The sequence below is a fragment of the Capra hircus genome, chromosome 29, assembly GCF_001704415.2.
Source record: "Capra hircus breed San Clemente chromosome 29, ASM170441v1, whole genome shotgun sequence".
Lineage (NCBI taxonomy): Eukaryota > Metazoa > Chordata > Mammalia > Artiodactyla > Bovidae > Capra > Capra hircus.
Genome location: NC_030836.1, coordinates 6,609,004 through 6,636,487, shown reverse-complemented (window position 1 = coordinate 6,636,487; position 27,484 = coordinate 6,609,004). Strand labels below are relative to the sequence as shown.

At 42.2% G+C, this 27,484-nt stretch overlaps 1 protein-coding gene across 3 annotated transcripts in view; it reads right to left on the bottom strand.

Annotated features, from left to right (window-relative positions):
- GRM5 (glutamate metabotropic receptor 5) overlaps positions 4,042–27,484 on the bottom strand; it is a 606,414-nt gene continuing 582,971 nt past the window's right edge. For 2 of the 3 annotated variants that reach the window (XM_018043523.1, XM_018043522.1), the window contains exons 9-10: positions 26,032–26,127; positions 4,042–8,725 (exon numbers count right to left, since the gene is read on the bottom strand). In XM_018043523.1, coding sequence (XP_017899012.1) covers positions 7,891–8,725; positions 26,032–26,127 — 931 coding nt within the window. In that variant the 3' untranslated portion in view covers positions 4,042–7,890. The remainder of the gene's footprint in view (positions 8,726–26,031; positions 26,128–27,484) is intronic. The other variant, XM_018043524.1, reaches the window with a different exon arrangement.

Here is a 27,484-nt window from a genome sequence, read left to right as displayed (position 1 = left end):
GGTCTTTTTTGTGGTCAAATTCAAGCCTAATGTTTATGAATGTTTCATGAAACATTCATGAAAACAATGTCTATTCTCTGTTTAATAGGTATAAAGCTCTAAATAAATTTGATTATTCATTGTTTTATTACTTGATTCCTTTAAATTTTATTTTTTTGACTTCTTGATGTATTTGTGTTTTAGGTATACCAAAGAGGTTCTTTGTGACTGTGGAATTTGTATGTGTGTGTGTATGTTTCTATTAATCTTTACTTTGTATGTTTTAAAGCCATATTTTAAAGCACATATTGGTTCATGCTTATTCCATACTCTGAGTATATGTTGTTAACCAGTTTAAAATTGGCCATTTTAATAAATTCTAATTTGTGTTACTTCTTGCCAGACATCAATATCCCTATACCTACTTTCGTTTATTTTGCGCTCACCTTTCTCAGTGTTTCGCATCTACCGGAGCCAGGCTAACTGATGGTGCTGCTTTAGCAAATAGCACCACTGAGTAACACAGCTGTGTTATTCTTTCTTAGGGCCTCTCGGTTTCCTTTAATTTATTCAGACTTTTAATCTATATATTAGCCTAGTCATTCTTACTTGCATTTTTCTCATATTCCTGACCACCACTTTATCAGTTAGAAATGGTTATATCTCAGCCTTCTCTTATTTCTTAAAATTAAATTTGGGGTTTTTTGTTACTATGCAAAGTATAAGAAAGTATTCTCGCTCTCATCCTGACTGAATAGAACTAGTCAGGATAGTCCCCTGACTTTTTTGCTGATTGTCGTGGATTATTTGAGTGGGTATTTGCAATCCCAGAATAAGCCCTTTTCTCTCTGTATGCATTTAGAGGGTTTCATGCCTCCTTGAAGAGCGGGGTGAATGTATTAGGTCTAGTGATATGACTTGAGCTCTTTGGAGAGGAAAAGTGCGTGGCAGACAGTGCCCCAGCATACAGGGAAGTGAGAGGTGGAAATATGGCTTTGAACATGCTGGAATAGGATCGCATCAGTATGGTACGTGTGTTAGATGTGGCCATGTAATTTTGATTACTGAGGTAAATTGGAAAGCATGTGATAAGAGTTTCCAAAATAAGTTCTGGATAAAACTCCCATAGCCTTTTACTGCTCTTGGAATACGGTTCACGGGCTAGTTAACACCTACTACTGCTACTGTTTCATGTATAGCTTCATCTGAGGCTGGCAGAGTTAAGGAAACCATGCAATATGTTGAGTGAAAAAGAAAAAGAAAATCTGTTTGACTGCTGGGAGTAAATTAAAATGCTGGTAGAGCTCTGAGAAATCAGAAGACAGGAGGAAAGTGGATAATAAAATGAAGAAAGGCATTCCATGATTCAGTAGAATGGCTCTGAAAGTAATGACAGACTCTATGTTTTCTGCTCTGAAATTCTTAAGAGAGCATCATGGAAATTGCAATTAATTTTCAAGATTGAAAGAAAAAGTTGTTTACAAATTGTAAATTTTATATCATAGCATTTTTGAAATTCATTCTATGAAGTTCCACTCTGAGGAGACTACTCATAAAAAAATAAAAGTAAAAATACTTCCAAGGTTAATGCGTATTAGCATATTTAAAGAAGAGTGGCAAATTCTGAGGTAAAAGCAGCCATTAAACTTGGAGTTATTATGATTTACAAACATTTAAAACTCTAGGAACTATTACCACCTAGCAATTCAGAAAAGCCAATTTATATATTAAATTATAATTTTCATGGACATATAATTCATAAATTTATTATATAACATCTGTCCTGTTACAGAAGCATGCTAGTTACGTAAGGCTTCGCTTTATGTCCATGAGACAAAATACAAGTTATATATAAATAAACCAAATGTGTCTGGTCTATATACCATATATTTGTATAAATATTCGTACAAAAAGACTGACATGTCATGACAAAAATAAGTGTGTTTGGTCTGGAGTTACTAATTTAAAATATTTATTCTTGTGAAGGTTCAGCTAAAGTTTCCTGTAATACTTTTTGTTTAGGTGTCTAAACATGGCCAGGAAACCTAAGTCTAAAGTTCTCTTCTTAAAACTTATCTATTGAAATTATTCTTAAAAAATAATGTAGTAACTGATTTCATATTTCAAAATACTTTGAGAAAAAAATGAAGTTACTGTGGTTTTAAGGGGACAATTTCATTAATATAATCTTATTTACCTACCTATCTGGGGCTTCCCTAGTGGCTCAGCAGTAAAGAATCCACCTGCAGAGGAGGAGCAGTGGGAGACACCAGTTCGAACCCTCGATCAGGAAGATTCCCTGGAGGAGGGCATGGCAACTCACTTTAGTATTCTTGCCTGGAGAATCCCATGGACAGAAGAGCCTGGCAGGCTGAGGTCCATAGAATCACAATGAGCTGGGCATGAATGAAGTGACTTAGCACGCACCTACCTATCTAGCTAGCTACCATAAAAAAGTAAATGTTTGAGAACTGTTAATTTTTACAAACTGATCATTTACATTCTATACCCCCAAACTGGCTAGCATTCAGCATAGACTATAACAGAAGAAAAATGTTCTTTCTGTGGTCCTTAAGATCAATTAACTAAGTCATCCTAGATGGACAGTTCCAACCTCCATAGGCTTTCCCCCACAATGATATATGCCTTATGTTGGACAAGAATTTGTTACCACTCCACAAGTAATATTGGACTTAATATACCTAAGTTGCCTGCTGGATATTGACTGTATAAAAAACACTATATTTCCATTGATAGCTATCACCTATTAAGCATTTACCACATACCAGGAATGCTAGAAATGAAATAAATCTCACAGGCTATTTTTACTCATGTCTGCATTTAAATAAAAATGAACTGAGTTATAGAGATGTCAAGGTTATTCATCTAAGATCATATGGGACAGGGCAATAGAGAGTGACTTTTAATCCTATTTAATGCTGTTTCTACTGCGTCATCTGGTTTTATCTGACCTCCTGTGATTATAGGGAGTCTTACAAAACTCTCTTGATCTTTAAGAGATAATTTTCTGTATGTAGTCCAAGTATTTCATATTAACCTTAAGTTCACATAAACATATGCCCATTTGGATTACTTAGAAGAGACTGAATTAGAGAGTCTGACCAAAAAAGGTTTTCTTTTGTAAGTTCAGACATAGTTTGTATCAATTTATACATGTATAAGAATAAGTGTATATATACATATTAACTGTGTACAAATAATACAGGGGAGTAGAAAGCAGATATATTTTAAAAATTTACATTGTCTTTCTTTTCCATACATCATTCATCTAGTCCGCATTATGCTTTTAGGTTTTAGCTAATTTGTGTTCAGGGAGTGTAAATTTGCTTAAGAATCTATCAAAGTAAAAAGTGGTTTAACAAGTAATTTTTTCCAGAAAAATTATATAGATATGCCCATACATATACACATAAGCATACACATACAAAACTATATAGATAGATTCAAAAGTAAAGTATCTATGATGATGTGTGTAAGTCTGCATACATATGCAGACACGTATATGTATGTATACACACACATAATCTACATTATTTTTGTGATGTTACTTCTGTCAACACAGATAACTGTGGAACTACACCTATAATTTGTATTGGTATTTTCAGAGACACACAAGACTTTTATTCCCTACATGCTTCTTTGTTTTAATAGAAGTATTTATTTATGTCTTGAAAGGTATTTGCAGGTGCCTTTGGGGACAGCATCTCTGGTTGTTTTGTGCTTGGCTTCCATTTACGTTTTACTCTACTGTCCACAGGCTGCTTTGTAAACCCCGTAACTCGAATGTGCAGACTGTTCAGAATTTAAGGTGAATTAATAGCATGGCTCTTTGGGTCACAGAAAACACTATTAAGACAACAATCTAAACATTTAAGGGGAAGAATCTTGAAGTCATATCATAGTTTCTTTTTTAATACTTTTTCAAAAAGTAACTGACTTCACAAATACCAGCTCTAACATGATTTAGACAACTGAGAAACAGGCAAGTATATTTTAAAGTACTAAAATAAAACACATTTACACAAGTACAAAGCAAAACAATGCTGATAGAAATGTTAAACTTTATGAAAAAATCATTTGCAATTCACATCAAAATAATTTAACATTCTCTATCATTTTAATAGCACAAGCTGCAACAACAGAAAAAAATAAAACAAACACATACACACACACCATCTTAAAACCAAATCAGTTAAAGTGCAGAAAAAAGTAAGTACAAGCACTTGTAGCCCACACAAATCTTTTAGGATTGGCACCATCTCTCTAAAACATCTATATTCTATATAGATTTCTAATTACAACACCACCAGCAGCTGCCATTGAATTCTAGAAATACACACAATATACATAGTATATTTGTTCACATTGGGAAGATCAGTGAAATTCAGCCAACTAGTTTATACATGCCGCATTCTTCAACAGATAGTAGAGCATCTCTTAGGCTTCAGGCCCTCTTTAAAGTGAATTCCAACTTATCTTTACGGTTTTCACTGATCTGTATATTTTTCACAGTATAAAATTGTAAATGGTAACTATAGAGATTCTGACAGCTTGAGGGTTATTAATAAGCTGTGGCTAAATGTGAACTCAGGTCATAACCTTTGAAGTCTCCGAAACACGTACATTTTGCTGGGAGACTAGAACAGGAATTTTTTTTTTTTTTTAAGAGTTTTATTCCTGGTTTGGAAGTCACAGAATTGCACAGAATTATACAATTCATTGACAGTCAGAAATAGTTCCTAGTCTTTCTGATCACATGCTGGTAACAGCAGAAACTTGGGAAAGACTGTTACTAACAAGGATTAGCACATTCAGGGGTCTGCTTTTTTCTCTTTGCTTCAGTCAAATCTCACATGGTTCTCCTTTCCACACTCCCTTTCTGTTCCCCAACCCCTAACCCAGAGAGGTGGTTCTGCTTCTTCGCGGTGCAGACACGGTCTTCTCAGGCGGTCCCCACCGCTTCCCACAATAGAGAATGGGTGGGCTGCTCAGATAGTCTGTACAACTTGATCGAACCAGGTCTTCTCTTTTTAATCCTGGGACCAAAGTGTCCTTTAGGGTCGGTTTTCTGAAATTCAGCATTTCATTGTACTTTCCCCTTCCCTTGAGTCATGCTGGTCCCACCTGAATTATCACTGGGCACCAGGAACAGATTGTTTTCTAGGAAATTCAGTGAAAATAGGTATTCAAATGAATTGTGAAGTTCATATCCTAGCCCTAGAATGAATATTCAGTTCTCTTTCGTACTGTAGATTTAACTTGGAACCTGGTATTAGAATTGGCAAAGAGACAGAGTTAGCATCATTCCAAAAGAAAAGATCCCAAGAATGCATTACCAATAATATTATATATTATACAATGTACTGAATGAAGTGGCAAAGGGTTATATAAATACACAGAAAAATACCTCTTGTTCTCCTCTAATTAGATAAATTATTTTTATGTTGACTATTAATTCATATAGAATTATATGATGGCAATTTATTCACATTAAATTTTAATTTCTAATGAATTTTCTCATGTGGTAGTATACTTTTAAAGGAAATATGTTACTAAAAAAATAGAAAAGGAATTTGATCATGGAGAAAGTTTTAAAAATGTTTTCCTGTTGGTCAACACAGTGAAACTTGTATTTGAGAATACAGTGGAAACCAACATACCGGTTCTTTGAAACAAATTAAAAAACTTAGACAGAGCATACTTAGGAAGGTTTCCATGCCTAAGAAATCAAGACAGGAACCCCCAGGTGAATGCCACCCTTTTGATGAGAATCCAGGGATATTAGTATTTACTTCAAAATATTTACATTTGTTTTTCAAGTAGAGGCAGACATTTGCTTTCAATGAAACCACAAAACTTAGCTAGATTGACTGTTTCAAGAGTCTCATAATATTTGGGATCAAGGGGCTCCAATGATGCTATTTTCAAATTTGTACGGGAGGTTTGATTTTTAAAAAATTACTATTTTAGTAAAATAATGTTAGCTTTCAATGTTTTATATTGGGAGATTTAATATAATTTAATATGAGAATAATTATCAGGAAAGGTAAAACAGTGTATTATAATGTTTCAAAGTAGAGAATGATAAAGTATGGTAATAGATATATTTTCATTTCTCAATCCCTTCTTTTAAGTAGATGTGAAATAAAAAATACCAAATAAGGATATTGAGCAAAAGGAAAAAGGTTTTTATTTATTTTTCTCTCTGCTAAAAATATACTTCTGCCTTACAGCAAATCTTTCTCATAAGGCTATCTTTAGTATAAGGCTGGGTCAACTGGACTTTAAATTTATAGGATACCTCCTCCTTTTATTACTATCCTTATTTAAAAATCAAAAACATTTGGCACCTGAGGATAGCTGTAATGGGAGGAAGAAAGAGATGACAGTGGATGCAGGTCTTGAGCTGAATTCTATCTATAGGAGCCTATCAAAGCACAGATATGTCTATTATAACTCTAAATCTCTTTTCTGCAGTTTTTAAAAAGTGACAGTATGAAGTGCACAAAATTATATTCATAATTATTTTAAAAAGGAAAATATTAATAATTGCTTTGCCTCTTTTTGGAATGGCTAAGAAAGATTGTGTGGTTTGTATCTGTTAAGGTTCCTCTGTTTTAGTTTTCTGTATTGCTTTGAAAAATCTACATGTGTCATAGTTCATAGCTGCCCTGTTTAAGCAGCCAAGAAAAGTTAAAATCACTGCTCACTGGCATAGCTAAATCTATGCTAAGCCGACTTGACAGTTTAAAGTCTCCAGTGTATTAAGATCGTGTTAATTTTTTGAACAGTCCCTCCAATCACGACAGTGTCTTCATTGGGTCTACAGACCATTCTTCCAGTGGTGGGACTTGAAAAGAACAGAGGAGCTCTTTGTGCATCAGGTTCTCAAAAGAAAGGAATGAAGAAGCCCAAATGCATATTTTAAATATTTTAGCTGGCAATGCATTCATAATGAGTGGCCACATTTCATGAAAGAGATAGCCAAGCTGGAGCTCAAGAATTATTATTATTAGAAAGAGAATTTCCAGCTACACAACGGCACCCCAGTGAGGGAATTACAAAACAGTATTCCAGAAAATATTTTTTGCTACTCCAGTATTGATTGGCAACATGGTGAAATAGTCAAGAAATCTTCCACTGGTTTTCTTGGTTAATGGAGGTGAACTGAAATAACTAGGTGGAATCCAGGATGCAGGCTTTTGGAAGAGGAGGTCACAACCAAATTGGAAAGTGTCTGGTAAAAGCCCTACATACATCAGCACGGCCCTCATCACACAGTTGCGTGTTGCCCATGGGACACACTCATATCAACGCCTCAGCAAATACTGGGCCCATGTCTGCTTTCCAAGGTCTTTAAAGGAAAAAAGGGGAAAAAAAAAAAAGGAAGAGAAAGAAAGGTTGATGTTTTGGTCCCAGATTTTGAGTTTGTTAGAAAATGTACATTCATGTTTGGTGAATCAAAGAATCTTCTGGGAAAAGAATTAAAGTAAACAAAAAAAAATTTTTTTTTTTACAGTTGCTTATTGAGTATGCCTTTCAACCCTCCGTTTTGCTGTTTCACACTCCTTGCTTCCCTAGAGCAAAGCACTTGGGATGTAACTGGTTCAACAAACTCCTCGTGAGCCCTCAAAAGTAGAAGCGGTGTTTCTTAAAGCCCATGTTTTCTAAGGCCACTAGAAGAAAATCTGCCGAAAGGTTTGTGGTTGGTGTCTTCGTCGGTGGATGGTAGATAGCACTGTTGATCTCGTTTCCACTGCGGGTGTACGCGATGTCTTCCACCTCGGGGTCTGAAGCAGGCGCCCAGGCCTGTCCTTGCTGTCTGTGGGGACACCGGAGGGTCTCGGCTTCTTGGGGCGGGGGGGACCCCGGCGTGGTTCCCAAGGACATTCACAAGGACGAGGAGCTCTGGGTGTAATCTCTGATGATAAGCGTGTCGTACTTGGGAGACGATGGGATACACAGGGCTGACTCGGACACCGGCGAGTTGGGGGTGGTGCTCCCCGAGTCCACCGAGTCCCTGAAGGGGGACGGCGGCGTGAGCGCCACCAGCTCCTCCAGGTCCGCCTTGCCGCCCGCAGCCTCGGGCCCGGCCGCCGCCGCCGAGGGGGAAGGCTCCCGGGCGGCGCCCTCCGCCGGCGAGGCCGCGCCGCCCGGGCCCTCGGCGGCGGGCGGCGGCTGGATCTCGGCGAACGTGGTCATCACGGCGGCGGGCAGCTGCATCTCCGTGGGGATCAGGTAGGCCGAGCAGAGCGCCGCGCCCGCGCCGGGCGTCCCCGGGGAGGCCAGCATCATGGAGTTGAGCTCGCTGATGTTGGCCGTAAAGCGGGTCACCACGCTGCTGATCTGCTCCAGCAGCGAGCCCTGCGACGAGCTGCTGCGCGCGGCGGGCTCCGAGCGCAGCGAGCGCGCGTCCTCGTCGTCGGGGAGGCCGCCCGCTTGTCGGCTCAGCGTGCTGATGGGCGACGGCGCGCGCGGCACCGCGCGGCGCTCCTCGGCCTCGGCCGCGGCGGGGCGCGCCTTGGGGCCGGCGTCCGGGGGCTCGGGCCCGCCGCCGCCCGCGCCCCCCGCGCCGCGGCCCTCCGTGCTCTTGGGGAAGGGCTTGATGACGGCCGTCTGGTTGGGGTTCTCCTTCTTGTTGATGTGCACCGACAGCCTCTGCCACAGGTGCTGCCCGCGGCTGCTCTTCTCGTTCTGCGCCCAAGTCACCGACTTGCCATTGGAGCTGCGGAGAGAAGGTAGACGAGAGGTGACTGCGCGCTCCTCCGTGCTGGTGGGGGTGCTGGGGGGCTGGAGGGCTCGGACTGGGGACAGGAGGCATCCAAGGACACCAGGGGAAGAGATCTGGGAGCGGGCTTTTTGCTGCCTTTGAGTTCAAGGCAGCTCTTTCGTCTCTGGCCTTCCGTTCATCATAACCGCGAAAGGATGTCTAAGGGGATACTAGGAAGCTTAAAGGGGTTGTTCATGGGAGCCCTGGAGGAGGAAATGGCAACCCACTCCAGTATTCTTGCCCCGGAAATCCCATGGACCGAGGAGCCGGGCGGGCTGCAGACCACCGGCTCGGAAAAACCATCCAGGAAGACTTAGCGACTGAACAATAATGTCAGTTCGGCCAGCCCGGAGTGCGGCAGTTGGTGAAGTTGCAAACCTAGAAGCAAGGGCTTGCGGTATTGTGGTTGTATGTAGATATGCCGAGTACACAGCACGAGCTTCCTAACGTTGGGAGCCTCTGGCAGGAAATGTTAGAACTAGGAGCACCCCTTAACCTGATCATCAGAAGGGACCGTAGAGGTAGGAGTCGGGGGTCACCAGAAAGGAGATAGTGGTTCCAATTCAGTTTTTATTCTGCAGACCAGTGGTTGGTGCATTTAACTAGGGTTTACTGTAAGAACTCCTGACTTGGAACACGATTTTACTTAGTCTGACTTATGGGGTGGAAAATACAAATTCAGTGAACACATACACTGATTTATAATTAGAACTTTTTGACCTCCTAGAAACTTTCCTCACACATTTATTTTTAGGCCTAAAAGTGAATAACAATTCTGCCAGGGAGCATTGCAGTATTATTGCCCTTGGCACCTGGCACACTACGTTCAAATTAGGGTCTTGATGAGTAGCGCCTGATCGACATGGTTTCTTGGAGCCTTTCTCCTGCCTTTCTTTCCCAAGTAGTCCTTTCTGGTCTCCCCTTTGGAAACTGAAATCTGCTCTGGTGAAGAAAGCCTCTAATGAGTTGATGCTTCAGACTTACAGACAGACGGCCTGTACCCTCCTTCCTTCTAAAAAAATGAGACAGCTGCCTCTCAGAACACAGACTATCAAGAAGTTCACCCACGTTCAGTGGATGTGGCCTGACCTTCAGGGAGGTGATATGGAGAGATCCTGGTGTGATTTACCCCCAGGAAGGAATGTGAGAGCTCTGTAACTAGGGCTCTGTTATGCCCAGACAGTTCTGTTCTAGGTGCTGTGGACCAAGAGAAAGCCCTAGGTAGTCTCTAAACAAAGGCTTTAGCCACCCAATTTGATTATCTCAGCTGGTAGCTTTTAAACTTAATAGCATATAGGACTCACCTGTGGTACTTGTCATATACCCGGGACCCCAGAGACTCTGATTGTCTAGATTGGGTTCCATGGATCCATGTATTTGACAAGCACTCTGCTTCCCTAAAGTGATTGTGCAGTCGGTGTTTCACAGACTAAGAAACTCTTAACAAGAAGGTATCCTTTTTCTCTGGGTTCCTGTTGTTCCCTTGACCTCCTGGCTGGCAGACTGGCCGGCCTTTGCCAGGCAAGGGACCGAATTCTGTTTGGAGCCCGCCTGCCTTGGGACTGCCTACTGCAACTTTGATAGCCTGTCTTGCTTGAGACGTCCACTCCCTTGATAACAGACCACTGTTTTTACAGCCCCTATGACAAGCATACTTCTTGCCTCTTTGCCACACTGCTTCCCATGTCTTCATTTGTCCCTTTCCACTGTGTGGCCTTCCTATTTTTCCTCTTTCCACTGAAATCCCAGTCCATTTAATCTACCCTGTATTTTGCCACTTGGTGTCCTTCAAAATTCTGGAATATGAGATATCCCCGCCCCAACCCTGCCCCAGTGGACATCATTTCAAGCTATTGAGGTTTTATGCATCCCCAGTAACAGAAGGGACCCTGCTAACCTATAAACTTTCTAGGGAGTTTCAGGTTTGTTGTTGTTGTTGTTGTTTTTTTTTTTAACATTTTTGCATTAACCTGACCTGCCACCCTCTATGTCTTCAGTGCATCACTTTTCCTCTTCCCAACTGTCCACTAACTTCTGGAACATGGCACAGGAGAAATGGGCCAAACGATGTATGGGATTTGATTGGGAACACGGTTGCCAGCAACCCCGTTTCACCCCCGTTTCTCTCCTGCTGGCAGGATAAGAAACAGACAAGTCTTTCGGGTAGCTGAGGCCACTTTTGCTACAAAGCACAGGCTAGAAGCTAGAAGTGTAACTGGATTCACTCTACCAAGCTTTACCCTAGGGAAGCTCTCACCCCCAGCACACAGAGGTTTTGATGGAACATAACCCTAACAGTAACAGTCATCAGAATGCCAGGTAGCTGGGCTCCAAGCCAGGAGAGCGCGTTGAAAAACCTTTGGATGAATGTGTGAGAAGGAAACTGTCCCAACGAGTGTCGGGAAAGAGCAAATTAGCTAAGATGGGATGGTCAGGCTCTCTCGCCCCACCCTCTCACTACATTTTGTAAATAATGGTTATGTAACAGCTGAGCTCACTTAGGGCACTGTGCATGTGCCTCCGGAGGCACTCGCTTGCCCACAGGCTGCTTTTGTTGGGTAGGAATATAGAAAGTGAAAGTGAAGTCGTGTCCGACTCTTTGCGACCCCATGGACTGTAGCCCACCAGGCTCCTCCGTCCATGGGATTTTCCAGGCAAGAATTCTGGAGTGGGTTGCCATTTCCTCCTCCAGGGGATCTTCCTGACCCAGGGATTGAACCCAAGTCTCCTGCATTGTAGGCAGACTCTTTACTGTCTGAGCCACCAGGGAAGCCCCAAGGTATATATAAGCTCCACCTTAAAAAGCCCTTGGGGTGGTGTTAGGGCTGTGCTATGGCTACGTTAGGCTGGTGAGGCTGTGGAAGGGCTGTGTCCACTGGGTCAACCAGGAGAGAATAGAGCATGTCTGTCGCTGCCACAGCCGCGGTGCCGGGCCCCAGAGAATAAACGTATGTGCAGTTCCTAGGGCTCCTCGCGTTTTCTTCCAGCCTCATAGCTCGCGCGTTGCTCACCACAGGTTCAGTGAACAGTGCAAACTGATCAGCGAGATGGTTGGCATGGCCGGCAGGATCGGCCAGACACCAGGCCACCTGCACAAGGGACTGCCGCCTTTCCTGGCCACGTCTTTGCTCACAGTGAAGGAGCCTGTGGTCACACAGGAGAGAGCGCACCAGGCAATCTAAATAACTGGAAATGGACACAGGAGACACCGGAGACATGGAGTCCCTACCTGAACACTTCATTGCCTTTCTTGGGTCATGGGGTATTTTTTTTTTTCTCCAAAGCACATGGGAATTAAGAGAAAACAGACCTTAAGACATTAGTCGGTTTACTAGTAGAATGTGGTTTCCATGAAGATAGGGACCTATTCTGTCTTGTTCATTGGCACACAGCAAGATCTTAATAAGGATTTGATGGAAGATTAGGATTTTTAAGCCAGCAGGGCCATTGTGTGGTGTCCTGGAAAGTACAGTGGACAAAGGATTCTAAAATCAGGGTTCTAATTCTGGATCTGCCAGTCTGGATGCTTACAAAATAATAATCTCCTTTAAGTCTCAGTAAAAAAGCAGGTGGTATAGACTTCATTTGTGAAGCCGGTTCTAAGGATTAAAGGAAACAACGAAAGTAAGAAGGTATCTAAGGAGTTATTTTTTGCATTCTATGTGAATGCTAAGTTTCAAGAAACAAAAATAATTTCTACAGTTGGCCCTCTGTATCTGCAGTTTCCCGTCCGTGGCTTCAACCCAGAGAGTCAGGTCTGCTGTTGGTTGAATCTGTGGATGCGAGACCTGAGGCTGAATGCCAACTGCTTTCGTTTTTCTGTGCCGTTTATGTCAGGAGTCTGAGTAGCTGAGCCCTTGGTATCCATCGGGACTCCTAGAATCAGTGACCGGGGATGTGGAGGGCCCACTATTCCTGTGCTGTCTTGAACTCTGCTTGAGGAAGAGAGAATTCAGTGCAGAGTGTTTATGGTAATGCCGTAACATATTTCTGGTTGTTCCTCCTTAACCTGACCGACTGTACCCAGCTATGGAGTTACATAGGGTTTTATCTGCGGCATGCCTTTCTCACCCTAGCTGTCTCCTTGGGTGATCACCTCTACTCCACTAGATTCTATGTTATTCTACTTCTTCCTGCTCTTTCATTTGCACTCCCTCCTCTGCCTGTTTCTTCCTTTTTGCCTAAATCGTTCCTTTCTTTTTTTAACTTTACCTTAATTGCTTTTTCTGGAAGGAAGTTTTCCTGATGCCATTCCTGACCGGGTTAGATTCCTAGAGTCCCTGTCTTAGGCACTGAGTAACTCTGTGGTATATCCATCTCATCTGAGGGATGGAGTGTTTTGAAGACAGAGACAGAAGGTTCCTTGTTTCCTGTTCTATGCATAATACCCAGTGCATTGTTGTTCTGTTGCTAAGTTGTTTCAACTCTTTGCAACCCTGTGGACTGTAGCCCACCAGACTCCTCTGTCCATGAAATTCCCCAGGCAAGAATACTACAGTGGGTTACCATTTTCTTCTCCAGTGGATCTTCCTGACCCAGGGATTAAACCCATGTCTCCTGCTTAGCAGGCAGATTCTTTACCATGGAGCCTCTGGGGACACTCCATTGCCTGCTCAGTAATATTTTTTGGCTCATAATTGCGTGGATAAATCCTTTCTATTCTTAAAATGTCATACATTCATAATTATTTTTGTTAGAATTAAGTTTTAAAAATTTAATGTTAATGAGATTTTATTTCTTTTGTCATATGGATTCATCTTTTTATACAACTCACTGTAATTAGTACTCAGTGTGTACAGAGAAAAGATTATTTCATAAATGAAGTAAAAAACATGGATCTGGATACTATCATGAAATACACAAAGGAAGTGTTGATTTCTTTTTTGTCATGCTTGTATCTGAGAGAAACTTCTCAGCCGTCCCTGGGATTCTTCAGGCAAGAACACAGGAATGGGTTGCCATTTCCTTCTCCAATGCATGAAAGTGAAAAGTGAAAGGAGACTATATCCTCTGAAAATCCAAAAATTCTTGTTATGAAAAAACTATCATTACTAACCTCTCTTGTTTGTGATTTTGAATTCAGGGGTAGCCAAGAGAGAAGTATAGTAAGGTTAAACTTACTTTATATAAAAAAGAACTTCCTAATATAAAAATGTATTTAAAAACTACAAAAACCTTATATCATCATTAGCAAATATGTCCGTAGAGTTACATTAGACAATTTTAGATCAATAAAATAATTTCATTAATTAATATTATAAGCAGAAAATTTGCAATTGCAGTTCCATTTTTTGAGCATTTTCTTAAACTTTAAAAAATCAGTATTTTGCTTTCAATAGTTTTGAATTACAAAGTATGGAAATACAGGTTTTTTAAAAATAATGAGGAATCTGATATTGTTTATATTCAGACATTCTAAATTAGATGGAATAATTTCTTTCTGAGCTTTGCCTAAAACCTGACATCTTGATTTTGACAGTTATACTGAGAAACGCACCATAATATATAAGAAAATGGCAGAATCATCTATATAAATTTACCCAGTTACAGTGTAAATGGATGTAAATAGCTGGCTTGCTGTCAAGAACAATTTAAATGCCCAGGATGATGTATGCATTGGAGATGCACGTATAGGGAAAAACACTTCAGTAAATGGAAATGAAGTCAAGGACTAAATTACCTGATAGAGACATAATAATCAAAGCAATAGCATCTATTTTCATAGTGCTTTATAAAGCACTTTTAGAAACACCGACTGTCAGAAGTTGATAGGATCAGTCTTTATCTTCCTTCCAAAAATAAGAAAATCAAGGCTCAGTGAGATTAGGTGATTTACTCAAGGTTACACAGAAAGTGGTAAAGTGTGGACTAATATGGCATGATTTTTCAATTCCATTTTCCATGACAGTACATTGCCAGATTTGCTTTCTGAAGTGAACTTTCCTTATTCCATGGAAGAGCGGCCTCAGATGTTATCTGGTGATGATATATGTTTTTAAGGAGATAAACTATTGATTTATATTCTCTTTTATTTACCCCATATCTCTTTACTTTTCACGTATTTTGCAATTTCAAGGAAACACCCTGCATATCTCTTTGGTTGCTGACTCAAATAGCACAGGTTGACTGAGCCCCTGTATTGGTCAAGGATAATGATGAAGGAGTTTGAAGCTTGCTAATATTATCAGCCTTTTTTTTTCATGCTGTGATTCAACAAAAGACAGTTGTCCTCTGTATGCATACATACATGCTAAGTCACTTCAGTCGTGTCCGACTCTGTGTGACCCTATGGCCTATAGCCCGCCAGGCTCCTCTGTCCACGAGATTCGCCAGGCAAGAATACTGGAGTGGGTAGCCATGCCCTCCTCCAGGTGTCCTGTCTATTGTATGCTTATTTTCTCTCTGACTTATTTTGAAGTACTAGTAAATGAGAGGGGTGTAATGTCAGGGATAGTCTTAAATCTGCGCTGTTTTGAAATTTTTGGTATTTCAATTAATATTGGTAATAAGATTTTGTGATGCATTTGCCAATGATTTTGATTCACCTGAGCTTTTTATATTGTGGCTGAGAGTTCTTGATATGAGACTTCCCTAAAAGAGGATATAACTGAATTCAAGAGAGAGCACACGTATGGAAGAAGGCTAGCACTGTGAGTTACAGGATTCTGATAGAGGTTGTTTTCCTTTTCCTAGGACCTGGAAATGAGGAAGCAGATGGACAGAAGGAAGGATGCTTAGCATGAGCTGAGTGAGGGATGGGGGAGCACGGGGACAAGCGGTCAGTTTACTGAGCTACTAGAAGGTACAAATCACAAGGGGTTCAAAACCTCACAGGAGGAAGGAACCATTTCCCGTGGGAGGGGATTGGCCAGGGAATGCTGCCTGCATACATGAGGCAGACTGCATCGAGGTTTTGAATAATTAGTAGCTTATGGCAAGATTCAAAGAGAGAATGCCAGGAACTGCTCTCCAGGAAGCTTAACAGTGACGGAAATCCAGGAATCCACAAAGACCTTTCCAGGAGATAGCCAGTAGTCCAGTTTGACTGTGTGAGGATAGAGTTAAGAAGTTAAGGAATCAGAAGGCAGTGTTTAGACCTTTTTGTCTGCTGTAAAAAGTCTTCTTGGCCATCCCAGACCTACAAGAATCTTCTTTCTTCTACTTTCTTTTGCTCTTTTAATAAGTCAGTAGTAATCAGCCTTGGGCTTGTTATTAATAGCATCTGGGATAGATGGGTGATCTGATGCATTAGACCAGAGAGGCGCTCTCATTGTTAGTGAGTGCATGCCCAGTCTCTTCAGCTATGTCCAATCTCTGAGAAAATGATATGTTGGGAAAGGAGGAAAGCAGAAAAGGCCTCAGCTTCTTTGGGCGCTAGTTATGACGCTGGGTTTTATGCTGCTGCTGCTGTTTGGTCAACAGCTCATGTCTGGCTCTCTGTGACCCCGTGAACTGTAGCCCGCCAGGCTCCTCTGTCCATGGGATTCTCCTGGCAAGAACATTGGAGTGGGTTGCTATTTCCTCCTTCAGGGGATCTTCCAGGCCCAGGGGTCGATTCTGACTCTCCTGCATTACCAGTGAGCCACCTGGGAAGCCCCTCAGTATTAGATGCCCATGTAATCTATAGGATTGATCAATCAGTAAGTGATTATATAAAGAAATGCACATGGCTTTTCTGTGTTAAACTTCAAGTGTAAGAATTTCCTTCTGTTCTTTAATATTTTATGTGTTTGATCTTCTTTCTTGAGCTCAACTGAAACAGTTGAACACAGGAAGCATGCATGCTGTATTCTTTAACCTTCACCAAAGCTTCATCGATTGACCGGACTCTGGTCCCTAGTCCTGGTCCTACTTCAGGAAAGTATTCAAGCCTATTTAGTATTTAACTTAGTTAGTCCTTCAGGCAATGAGAAGAAGATTGACATAAACAATAGTGGTACCCAGGGTAGATTTAAGAGCTTGTTTTAAGAGGGTAGGATACAGTTTGAAGATACTAACAGGTATGGCCAAAATGAGGATGGGAAGGAAAATATGGGTGTGAAAACTACTGTGAAAAAAAAAAAAAAAAGACATTTGTCCCTGTACACTGAGTTTTTCTTGTGGTGTTAGAGGAATTCAGAGAAAAGGTTGCTCACAGGGGAAGAAGCTCAAAGAAGGATTTGCAAATAAAGTGGAGCTTACCGAGGCCTGAAAGCCTAGGGAGTGGTGAAATAACACGCATAAACAAAATCCAGTTAATATGCGTCATGCATACATGGCGAAGAAAATAATTCCATGTATTTGATCCTGAGCAGCCCTTCCAAGAACCCCATGGTGGACTTTTGCCTCTCTTTTAAAGTGGCTGGTACAAGAGCAGTGGCCGCATGCTTCTAGCACGGTTCTCTCGGAGGCCGTCTCTTAGTAAGCATTTAGTCCCTAATAAAGCCCTGGTGGGAGGAGAAGCTTTCAGCCCTATTTTAACTGTCTTTGGTCGAATAGCAGCAGGACGCCTTTTCAGTACATCCCAGGTCCACTCAGGTAGGTTATTGAAGCGCCTGATGGTCTAGTATTGTTGCTGCTTTAAAAAAAAGACTTTTTTCAAATTACTTTTTATTGAAGTATTAATAGTGATTTGCAATATTTTATGAGTTTCAGGTGAATACCAAAGTGATTCAGAATTTTTATAGATTGTATTTCATGTGTACACCCGTGGTGGATTCATGTCAATGTATGGCAAAACCAATACAGTATTGTAAAGTAAAAGTAAAAATAAAAATTAAAAAAACAAAACAAAACAAAAAGATAAAGTCACTATAAAATAATGGCTATTTTTTCCTGTACAATATAGCCTTATAGCTTATTTATTTTCCCCCTCCCCCCAGCTTATTTATTTTAAACATAGTAATTTATAGTATTGTTGTGACTTAACTGAAAAATTTTATAAAGAGGAAGCATCCGATGAAGGACAGGCAGGAGTGTGTGCCAAGTAGAGGCAGTTTGTTGAATCATCACAGAGTTTTCTTTTTCAAGTTAAGCTGTTTCTTTTGATCCATAATTCAAAACACTGGACTCTAAACTCCTCCTCATACTGAGATATGGGTTCTAGGCTTAGCTGCAGTGCTTTGGCTAAGATGAGAAGTTTTTTCCAAAATAGGAAATGATTTTTTTTTCTCCTAGCAATCACTGTAACGCCCAGATTGCAACTGAGGAGAGACCAAGAGACGACACAGCTGTTTTGTGCCTCTGCTGCCTGGTGTAGCCGGGAAGACTTTGCGGAAGAATCCAGCTTGATTTAAGCCTCGAATAAAACATGGGATTGGGATTGGTGGCAAAAGAGAGTCCTGGAATGATAATAGCTCCTGTTTGAATAGAACTTTCTACTTCACAAGGCGTTTTTCCCTATATTGTTATATTTGACCTTCTCAATAGCAGTTTGACATGCACTTAGCAACATAGCATTTTTCATGATAGGTCTGTTCCTGCACTAAACGTGGAACCCTCCTGGGCAGCAACTGCACGCATCTCCTGTGCTTAGTATGGTACCTGGTACAGAGTAGGGGGCTGGGAGTATTAAGAAAAAGTGAAAGTGAAGTTGTTCAATCGTGTCTGACTCTTTGCGACCCCATGGACTGTAACCTACCAGGCTCCTTCTTCCATGGGATTCTTGAAGCAAGAATACTGGAGTGGGTTGCCATTTCCTTCTCCCTTTCACTTCAAGAAGATGAAGTCAATTCTTTCACCATGAATGCTTGGTATAGACAGGTATTACTAACTGGTGTTATAGATGGAAAAACTGAGGTTTATGGAACTTAACTATATTGTCTAACTCAAAAGGGAGACCAGGGCCTCAAATAGGACCCTAAATGAAGATCACAGCCACCACGCAATATTGGCTCTGTGAAGGGCCAAGATGCACGCTGCACTGAGGGGCTGACAAGAATACCTTTGTGGAACAGCAAGGGCAAGAGAAGTGCCAAAGTCTGTGTCCGTAAGATGGCCTGCTGATAAATTCCAAAGCTCTGTGTCGACATTCACCTGAACATGGCGGAGATGACTCCCGAGGGACTGTAGGATAAGAGGACTTCCCTGGAATTTTACAGCAGTTGCTGAAAACTAATTTCTTCTTCTCTCTTTTTTTTTTTGGCCACTCGTTGTGGCATGTAAGATCTTAATTCCCTGACCAGGGATCAAGCCCATACGGCTTGTAGTGGAAGCACAGAGCTCTAACGAGTGGACTGCCAGGAAAGTCCCCAGAATGGCTTCCATTTAGACAAAAGATTGCTTTTGACCTTAGTTGAAGCACTTCAACTAATGCATGTAGCTTAAATCTGATGTTTGAAGAGTACTTGCAGTTCACGGCTTGAATCCCACTTGGACGTCTACCACTGACCTGCTTATTGTTAACACCTATGAAAGAGCTCCTCATTTAAGAAGGCAGTTTTTTGGATTATTTTTTCTTATTGCATAAAATGGACACATGCGACAGATGGGAGGCACTCAGTTCCAGTTCCGTTCCCCTTGGGATGCTTCCCACGCTTCATGATATATCTCTGCAATCTTTCCTTCCTCTCTCCCCTCCTTCCTTCCTTGTATTATCATGAGGACACTTAAAATGAGGCCTACCCTCTTAAATGTTCTAGTGGACAACATAGTATTATCCCATCATACCTGTTAGGATAATTATTAAACAACAACAACAAAAAAACTTTTACAGAGGATAGTAAATGTTGGTAAGGATGTGGAGAAATTGGAATCCTTGCACAGTGTTGGTGGGGATGCAAAGCATCTGTGGAAAACAGTATGGAAGCTCCTTAGAGAATTGAAAACGCACTGCCACCTGATCCAGCAATCCTGCTTCTGGGTTCAGTTCAGTTCAGTTCAGTCACTCAGTCGTGTCTGACTCTTTGCAACCCCATGAACCACAGCACACCAGACCTCCCTGTCCATCACCAACTCCCGGAGTTTACCCAAACTCATGTCCATTGCGTTGGTGATGCCATCCAGCCATCTCATCCTCTGTCGTCCCCTTCTCCTCCTGCCTTCAATCCCTCCCAGCATCAGGGTCTTTTCCAATGAGTCAACTCTTCGCATGAGGTGGACAAAATATTGTAGTTTCAGCTTTAGCATCAGTCCTTCCAATGAACACGCAGGACTGATCTCCTTTGGGATGGACTGGTTGGATCTCTTTGCAGTCCAAGGGACTCGCAAGAGTCTTCTCCAACACCACAGTTCAAAAGAATCAATTCTTCAGTCTCAGCTTTCTTCACAGTCCAACTCTCACATCGATACATGACCACTGGAAAAACCATAGCCTTGACTAGACGGACCTTTGTTGGCAAAGTAATGTCTCTGCTTTTGAATATGCTATCTAGGTTGGTCATAACTTTCCTTCCAAGGAGTAAAGCATCTTTTAATTTCATGGCTGCAGTCACCATCTGCAGTGATTTTGGAGCCCCCAAAAATAAAGTCTGACACTGTTTCCACTGTTTCCCCATCTATTTGCCATGAAGTGATGGGACCAGATGCCATGATCTTAGTTTCCTGAATGTTGAGCTTTAAGCCAACTTTTTCACTCTCCTCTTTCACTTTCATCAAGAGGCTTTTTAGTTCCTCTTCACTTTCTTCCATAAGGGAGGTGCCATCTGCATATCTGAGGTTATTGATATTTCTCCTGGCAATCTTTTATTAAAAAAAATTGGAATTAGGATCTCAAAGAGGTATTAGTACCTCCACGTTCACTGAAGCATTATTCACAGTAGCCTAACCACCTAAATGTCCATTGATAGATAAATGGATAAAGAGAATGTGTCCTTTGTAAAGAGTCATTTTTTCCAAAGAAGACATACAAATAGGCAACAGGTACATGAAAAGGTGCTTATCCCTTATTAATCATCAGGGAAATGCAAATCAAAACCACAATCACATCATGACTGTTAGAATGGACGCCATCAAGAAAGAGAAGAAATGACAAGTCTCGCCAAGGACAGGGGAAAAAAGGGAACCCTTGTACACTTCGGTGGGAATATGGATGGATACAGCCCCTGTGGAAAACAGTTTGGAGGTTCCTCAAAAAATTTAAAAAATCACACTACCATGTGAATCCAGCAATTCCACTAGTGGGTATTAATCCCAAAGAAATGAAATCAATATCTTGAAAAGATTTCTTTACCCCTATGTTCGTTGCAGCAGTATTTACAATGGCCAAAACATGGGAGCAATGTAAGAGTCCATGGGCTTCCCAGGTGGTGTTGGAGGTAGAGAACCCACCTGCGAAAGCAGGAGGTGGAAGAGATGTGGGTTCAGTCCCTGGTTTAGGAAGATGCCCTGGAGGAGGAAATGGCAACCACCCCAGTATTCTTGCCTGGAGAATCCCAAGGGCAGAGGAGCCTGGTGGGCTACAGCGCATGGGGTTGCAGAGTCAGACACGACTGAAGTGACTTAGCACTAGCATTGAGAGTCCGTTGGTGGACAAATGGGTAAAGAAAATGTGGTTAAAAAATATTATTCAGCTTATTCTATTTAGAAATAGAAGGAAATCCTGCCATTTGTGACAACGTGGATGAAACTCGAGGGCATGGTATTCAGTGAAATAAGCTAGAGAAAGACAAATAACTGTTATGATCTCATATGTCCCACAGAAAGGAAAAAATATCTTGCTTATAATATTCTTGTGAGAACCTGATGTAGAACATTTGTGAAGGGACTACCAGTGTCTGATGCATAGCAATTATTATTAGTTTTGTTTAGAACATCTCTGAGTATGTTAGAAGGTTGACTCAAGTTGATTTTGGGGAGGAATGGAGACAAGATTCTGCCGCCATCCTCACCTGCTGCTCAGCGACCAGCTGCCCGCTACTGTGCTGAAAAGCTGGACTCTCTCTCTCCTGTGGACTCCAAAGTTTTGTCATGGTATAGTGTCCTTCTTATCTTTCCTTATGGCCTTTGTTGTAAGCTCTATTTTGTCTGATATGAGTCCTGGGACCCCTGCTTTTTTGTCATTTCCGTTTGCGTGAAATATTTTTTCTAACCCCTCCTTTAGTCTATTTGTGTGCTTGGCCCTAAAATGGGTCTCTTGTAGGCTTTTCTTTTTTAAACAGTCTGCCACTGTATGTCTTTTGATTGGAGCATTTTATGGACTCTGAATTTTGTATAGCTGTGTGTCTAGCCATTTCTGAACATTTATTGTTATTTAGTTTCTGTTACTCTTAATTCTGTTTGCACTGGCGTAGATTACTATATATGATACTAAACGAGAAGTTAACCTGATAAATAATTATCCTATGGAGAAAGAGTTCCGCATTGCTTTGCAGTGATCTGTTTTTCTCTTTTCCTCAATGGACAGTGGGTTTTCAGAGGCATTAGTCTCAGTCATCCTTTCACCTTGGGTCTTGTCAGTGCTTGGCTCATAGTAGATGCTTAATAATGAGCATTACATGGAGGAAGAAGTCATTGAATGAGTGAAAGGCAAAAGAATCCTAGTACAGATATCATGTTTGGGGGTTGCTTTCAAATCTGAGTTCCTTAGTCACTTAATAATGACTCTTATGACATCACTGTTACTGGATTCTCCAAGGAATTATTAAATATTTATTCCCACTAAAATCAGATGCTGCATCTACTAGGTGAAAATCCCTAATCAACTGATTGGGGATTGATCTTTCTTTCACATAATTGGTGTCATGACATAGCAACAGTAAAAATCACCCCTTACCACCCTCCTTCCCTCAAGCACTGAATGGGGGGTTTAGATCTATTTCATTTGTTGAAGGAGGGCCCTTTCTCAGAGACTGGGAGACTCAGTGGCTGTGCCTCTCCATCACGGAGCCTAATGTGAGCACATCAGAATGCAGGCTTAAGAAGCACAGAGCTGGAATCCCCCTGCTGAGACGGGCAGTGACGACATTCATCGCTGAGGTTCTAGCCATTCCTGGGGGTGAATCAGTTCTGTATGAACTCCCACGTTCCAGGGTTCAGAGACTTCCCGTTTCTTAGAGCATCTCCCTGCTCAGGACTCTGTCTCACTCCTCCTGCAATCAGGAAGACTACTCTGAAACACAGACTGTCCCCCGTGAAAGTGTGAACAAATGGGAAATTACGGTACAGTCAGACGGAAAAAGAAAGTTCACCCAAAGGGAAAACAATGACTTAGTGCTTCGGGAAGCTAGACTGTTATGGATGCCTGCAGTGTTCCGAGTCCTTTCCGAGTGTGGGAGGGGGTAGGAGGAGGAGGGAGGGGGAGGCGGTGTCCCCAGGCCCTGCCAGCGCTGCTGATGAGGTCACGCTGTTCTGCTGGGCCATGACTGCATGCCTTGTACAGCTGCTCCTCCTCTCCTGCTAAGCCGTGTGGCTCACAAGGCCCTCCCCAGGCGTAAATTCACAGGATCAAGTCCACTCTGTAGTTTCATCATAGAAACCGTAGGCAATGAGATGCAGGCTGACATTCCTGGGTTTCTGTGGTGGTTTGATCTTCCCTTAGCCCCTCCCTGGGACTGGTTGGACTTGATGATGGCCACAGAACCACCCCCGATGTTTGCAGAGTAAATACGATGCGTGCCTGTGACTCTGGGAAGCAACTGGGGGACGGAGTGGGCGTGGATAAGAAAGAGGGCCTTATCAGCGGATACGAAAAGTACCTACCAGAGTCTCATGTAGGTATTGGGTTTCCAGCCCTTCCGTTCCATTTCTGAGCAAGCAACTTGAGATTAACTACTCTAACCCCTTATTTAGAAATAGTTTACACTGCAGTGGTCTCCCCTCTGATATCTTAATATCTTTCTCTTAATATTCACGTTAAGCTTATTTCTTCTGGATAAGTAGATTTGTGTGTGTATTGATATGAACAACTATAAGGACTCCTCCCATACACTTTCTCTCTTTGTCAGTTTTTACTTGATGCTAAAGAAATGAGAAGAAAAAGTAGGAAGGGAAGTTCATTTGTTTCTTCTTAAGTGTTCTTATCTATGGGCTAAGGTGTTTGCACCAACAGAACTGTCTTTGGGGCAGTGTACACTGTTCCCCTCTGCCTGCCAGGACATACAGTGTAATAAGCCTCACCATTACCTTGGCTGTATACAAACAAATGCTAAATGATGTCTTCCTATTGTAGGGAAACAGACCATTCCAGTGTAGACACACTGCGTGGCTACCTTTGTAGATCTGGACCTGAACCAAGGAAGCTGGCATCCCCTTACTCACGCTCTGTCTTCACCTCACCTGTTTTCAATCAAGGCAGCCTTGAACAAACCTAATCGCTAGGCTGATCAGACTGGAGAGTTCGAGGTGCTGACCAAACACTCACGAAAATATGGCATGACAGAATTGAAATCTGTTTGCCATGAATAGTTCCACGTCATCTCCTACACAAATGGATTATTTCAAAACACAGGTTTATGGACTGACTAAATCAGAATGACCTTGGAAACTTGTTACACTACAGATTCCTAGGTTTTGCCTCAGTATATATATGTGTGTGTGTGTGTGTATATACATATATACATGTATATGTATGGCTGAGTCCATACATATACATGTATCCACTCGCCCCCAAACTCCCCTCCCATCCAGGCTGCCACATGACATGGAGCAGAGTTCTGTGTGCTATAAACACTGGATCTGTGTTATCCATTTTTGCCTTAGTATACTTGATAGGCAATCAGGTTTGCTAGGTTTGGGAAATCCAGTCCGAGACAGTGCTTCAAATCAGAAGTCACTTTGGACAGAGCCCCTGTTCTCATCTGGTGCAGTCTTTTCACCTTGTCCTGCCAACCCTGACACTGTTTGAATGATTTTCAAGTACAGGAGCTATGCCACTTTTTCACATCTGAATGGAAGGACCCTTGGAACCCCAGCAGCAGTCTATTGAGTGACCCCCACAAAATGATCCATTGGTGGTTATCTTCCAGATACACTGGGACCTAAAGATGGCTGTATAAAGGGGCATAAGGCCATCAGATATACCCATGTGCACACGTACGTGCCTACACGTACTCATGCTCTCGCTGTCTTGAGTCTGGGAGCAGTGGATGAAGTCAGTCAAGCTCTTGACCAGGCTGTGAGGAACAATGGCTCAGGCTACACACCACACAGGTCAGGACACCATTTTCACAGACTGCAATGTGAATGGCCTTCCAAAAGTTGTACAGTGTCCTTGTAGAAACTTAGGCATTATTTTGGAAACCAAAAGAAACCCACTGCTGTGGAATCGAACAGTGTTGGGGTGTGCAAGTTCAGCGGGACTGGATTCTCTCGTTGCTCTGCAGCAGGATTGCAGCCCCTGCTCTCAGCACATGCACACACGTGTGTGCACACTACACGCCACTTGCCCCCTTTCCTTTAACCCAGGCTGATTTGCAAGAGCTTCCCTTCCACACCTGTGTATGACAGATGGACTGGGAAATGCCGCAGCAAATTAGAGGTGGGGAGTTTGTTCATGGTGATCGGTTTCCCAACTCGGCCCCTCCAGCCTCCTGGAGCCATTTAATGCCAGCCTCGACAGTCTTTATCTCCAGAGCCCTCTTCTTTGAAACCCAGTCCCATGCAATAAAGCACGATTATTTCATGCAACACAGCTCAGTCGATGCTCATAGTTCCAAGTATCCCCGTTTCCTGGACACAGCTCAGCTGGGAAGGCCTGGTAGGAAGGAACATGCACAGCACAGCGACACGGGGCGTCCACCACCAAACACAGAGGAGGAAGGGGCTGCAAAGCTACAGTAGCTAGAGGAGGGCTAGCTTTCCTGGTGTCCGTTCACAAAAAGCCTCCGGCCTCTGTGGTTCACTTGTTTGACCTGGCATTTGCCCTTGGCTGTGAGATGACTTTTCATCCAATGCAAGTCAGATTAATTCCCAAGCTTGTGAAATCAAGGCTTAATCTTTCCCTCCACGGCAGTCCTTGCCTCAAAACCAGTCCTAGGCTTTTGCTGTTTAATTTTTGTCAAGTGACTGGATAGTTCTGAGTTTCCTCCCACTTTGCAAACTCCACAGAAGCGTTTGACCAGTAAGTTAAGATCCACAGGGACACTGACTGTGAGCTAAGGCTTCAGACATGCAAAGCGCACAGCCCTGGGAAACAGCAGCATCTGGGACAGGAGGCTCCCATCACTTCTCTTGAGGATGGTGTGGGTTTTGCAAATCAAACACACAAAGAAATCCAGCGGTGGCCCAGGTTGGACACACTGCCTGGGAGGCAGGGTTGAGTGAGGACCCGGACCAGGGAGCCACCTGTGCCTACAGCTTGCAGACACTTAGTTCACACCAGCTCAGGCCACTCACGTTTTGCTTACCTGCTCATGGTTGCTCTCCCACCATTCCCCATACTCCCTTTGGGGGTGAAACACTCTATTTCCGACTTGTGCTGGGCCAGTCTCCTGTCTTTGTACCTGGTGAGCATGAACAAGGGCAGGAGCAAACAGAAAGATGTGATTGTGGCGTTCACTGGCCAGGCTGAGGGAGAGCTGGGCTCTCGAGGGCGGCCCCGCGGCTGAACGGGGCCCCTGCTTTCACTGCGGTGGCTGACCGGTGACATTGGAGATAGTTGTGATGGTATGTGGATCATACTGTGTGACAATTTTGTTACTTCTTGGTTGAACCACATGTGGTCTACCCTTTTAAATTGCCTGTTGATCATATTTAATAATCTATGGTAAAAGGAGCATAATTCATAGCATCTAAGGAAAAGATGAATGTTGGTAAACTAGAATTTATTTAATGTTTACCATGTGTTAGCCGTGATGCTGGCATTTGACCTAAATGCAGTCCTGGCAGCAACTTGTGGCAGAGCCTCTGTTATTATTATATCCATCTTACCAAAGCAGAAACCTGAGATTATAAGGATTGAGCAGACTGATCCAGGATTTGAACACAGGAAGCTAAATTCAGAACCTGCACTTTTAGCTGTTATAATGTGTTGCCTCCTAGTTTAAAAAGTCATCTGTATCATTAATGAACCTTCACTGAGTAGTACTATGTCTGTCTGTTATATTGGAAACTGGTGGTGCTAAAAGAGAAAAGAGATGTTCCTTTGATGTAGGAGGTTTATATAACCGTTAAACTGATGTGTAACACTCAGCACTGAGCTGCCTGCATTGTGGAGGGTGCCTCAAACAGCTTTTACCTTAGAGTTGGCAATTCAGCACTCCTGGAAGATACTAGAAGTTTCAACTAAAATATGTGATTTCCAACATGTGCCAGCTAAGTCGTGCATCAAGATGAGCCCTTGTATTTGTATGCCAGTTTTCAGAGCCTACATGCTTTCACAGAAATCATCTCTTTTTTATTCATCAGTTTAAGCCTGCGGGGGTATTTAAAGAGGCACTGTGATCCCCATTAAAACAGACTTACTTGACTAATTTGACCGGAATCACAAGCCTACCTAGTAGAGCGGACTTGTCCGTAGAGCTTGTAAGGGTCCAAGACTCTTAAGATTTATTGTGATTATTATATTTTCGCTCCTAAATCAGGAGCCTGATCTGGCGCCATGTCATCCATGTTCCTGACATTCAGCAGGTAGTGATAGACTGTCTTTCAGAAGACTTGTTTGCCCTCGATATAGTCACTTTTTAGGAAAGTTTCTTTTCCTTCTGTTTCAATATTAATGTTAAATAAAACAAAAAGCAATAAAATTATAATCGCTATTTGTCCTAGGATAAAGGCCTTCTTCATGACTTTGTTTTCTTCTAAGATGTTAAAAGTCTTTAGCATCTGAGTGAAAGTGAAATGGCTTTTTAAGTGAAGCAA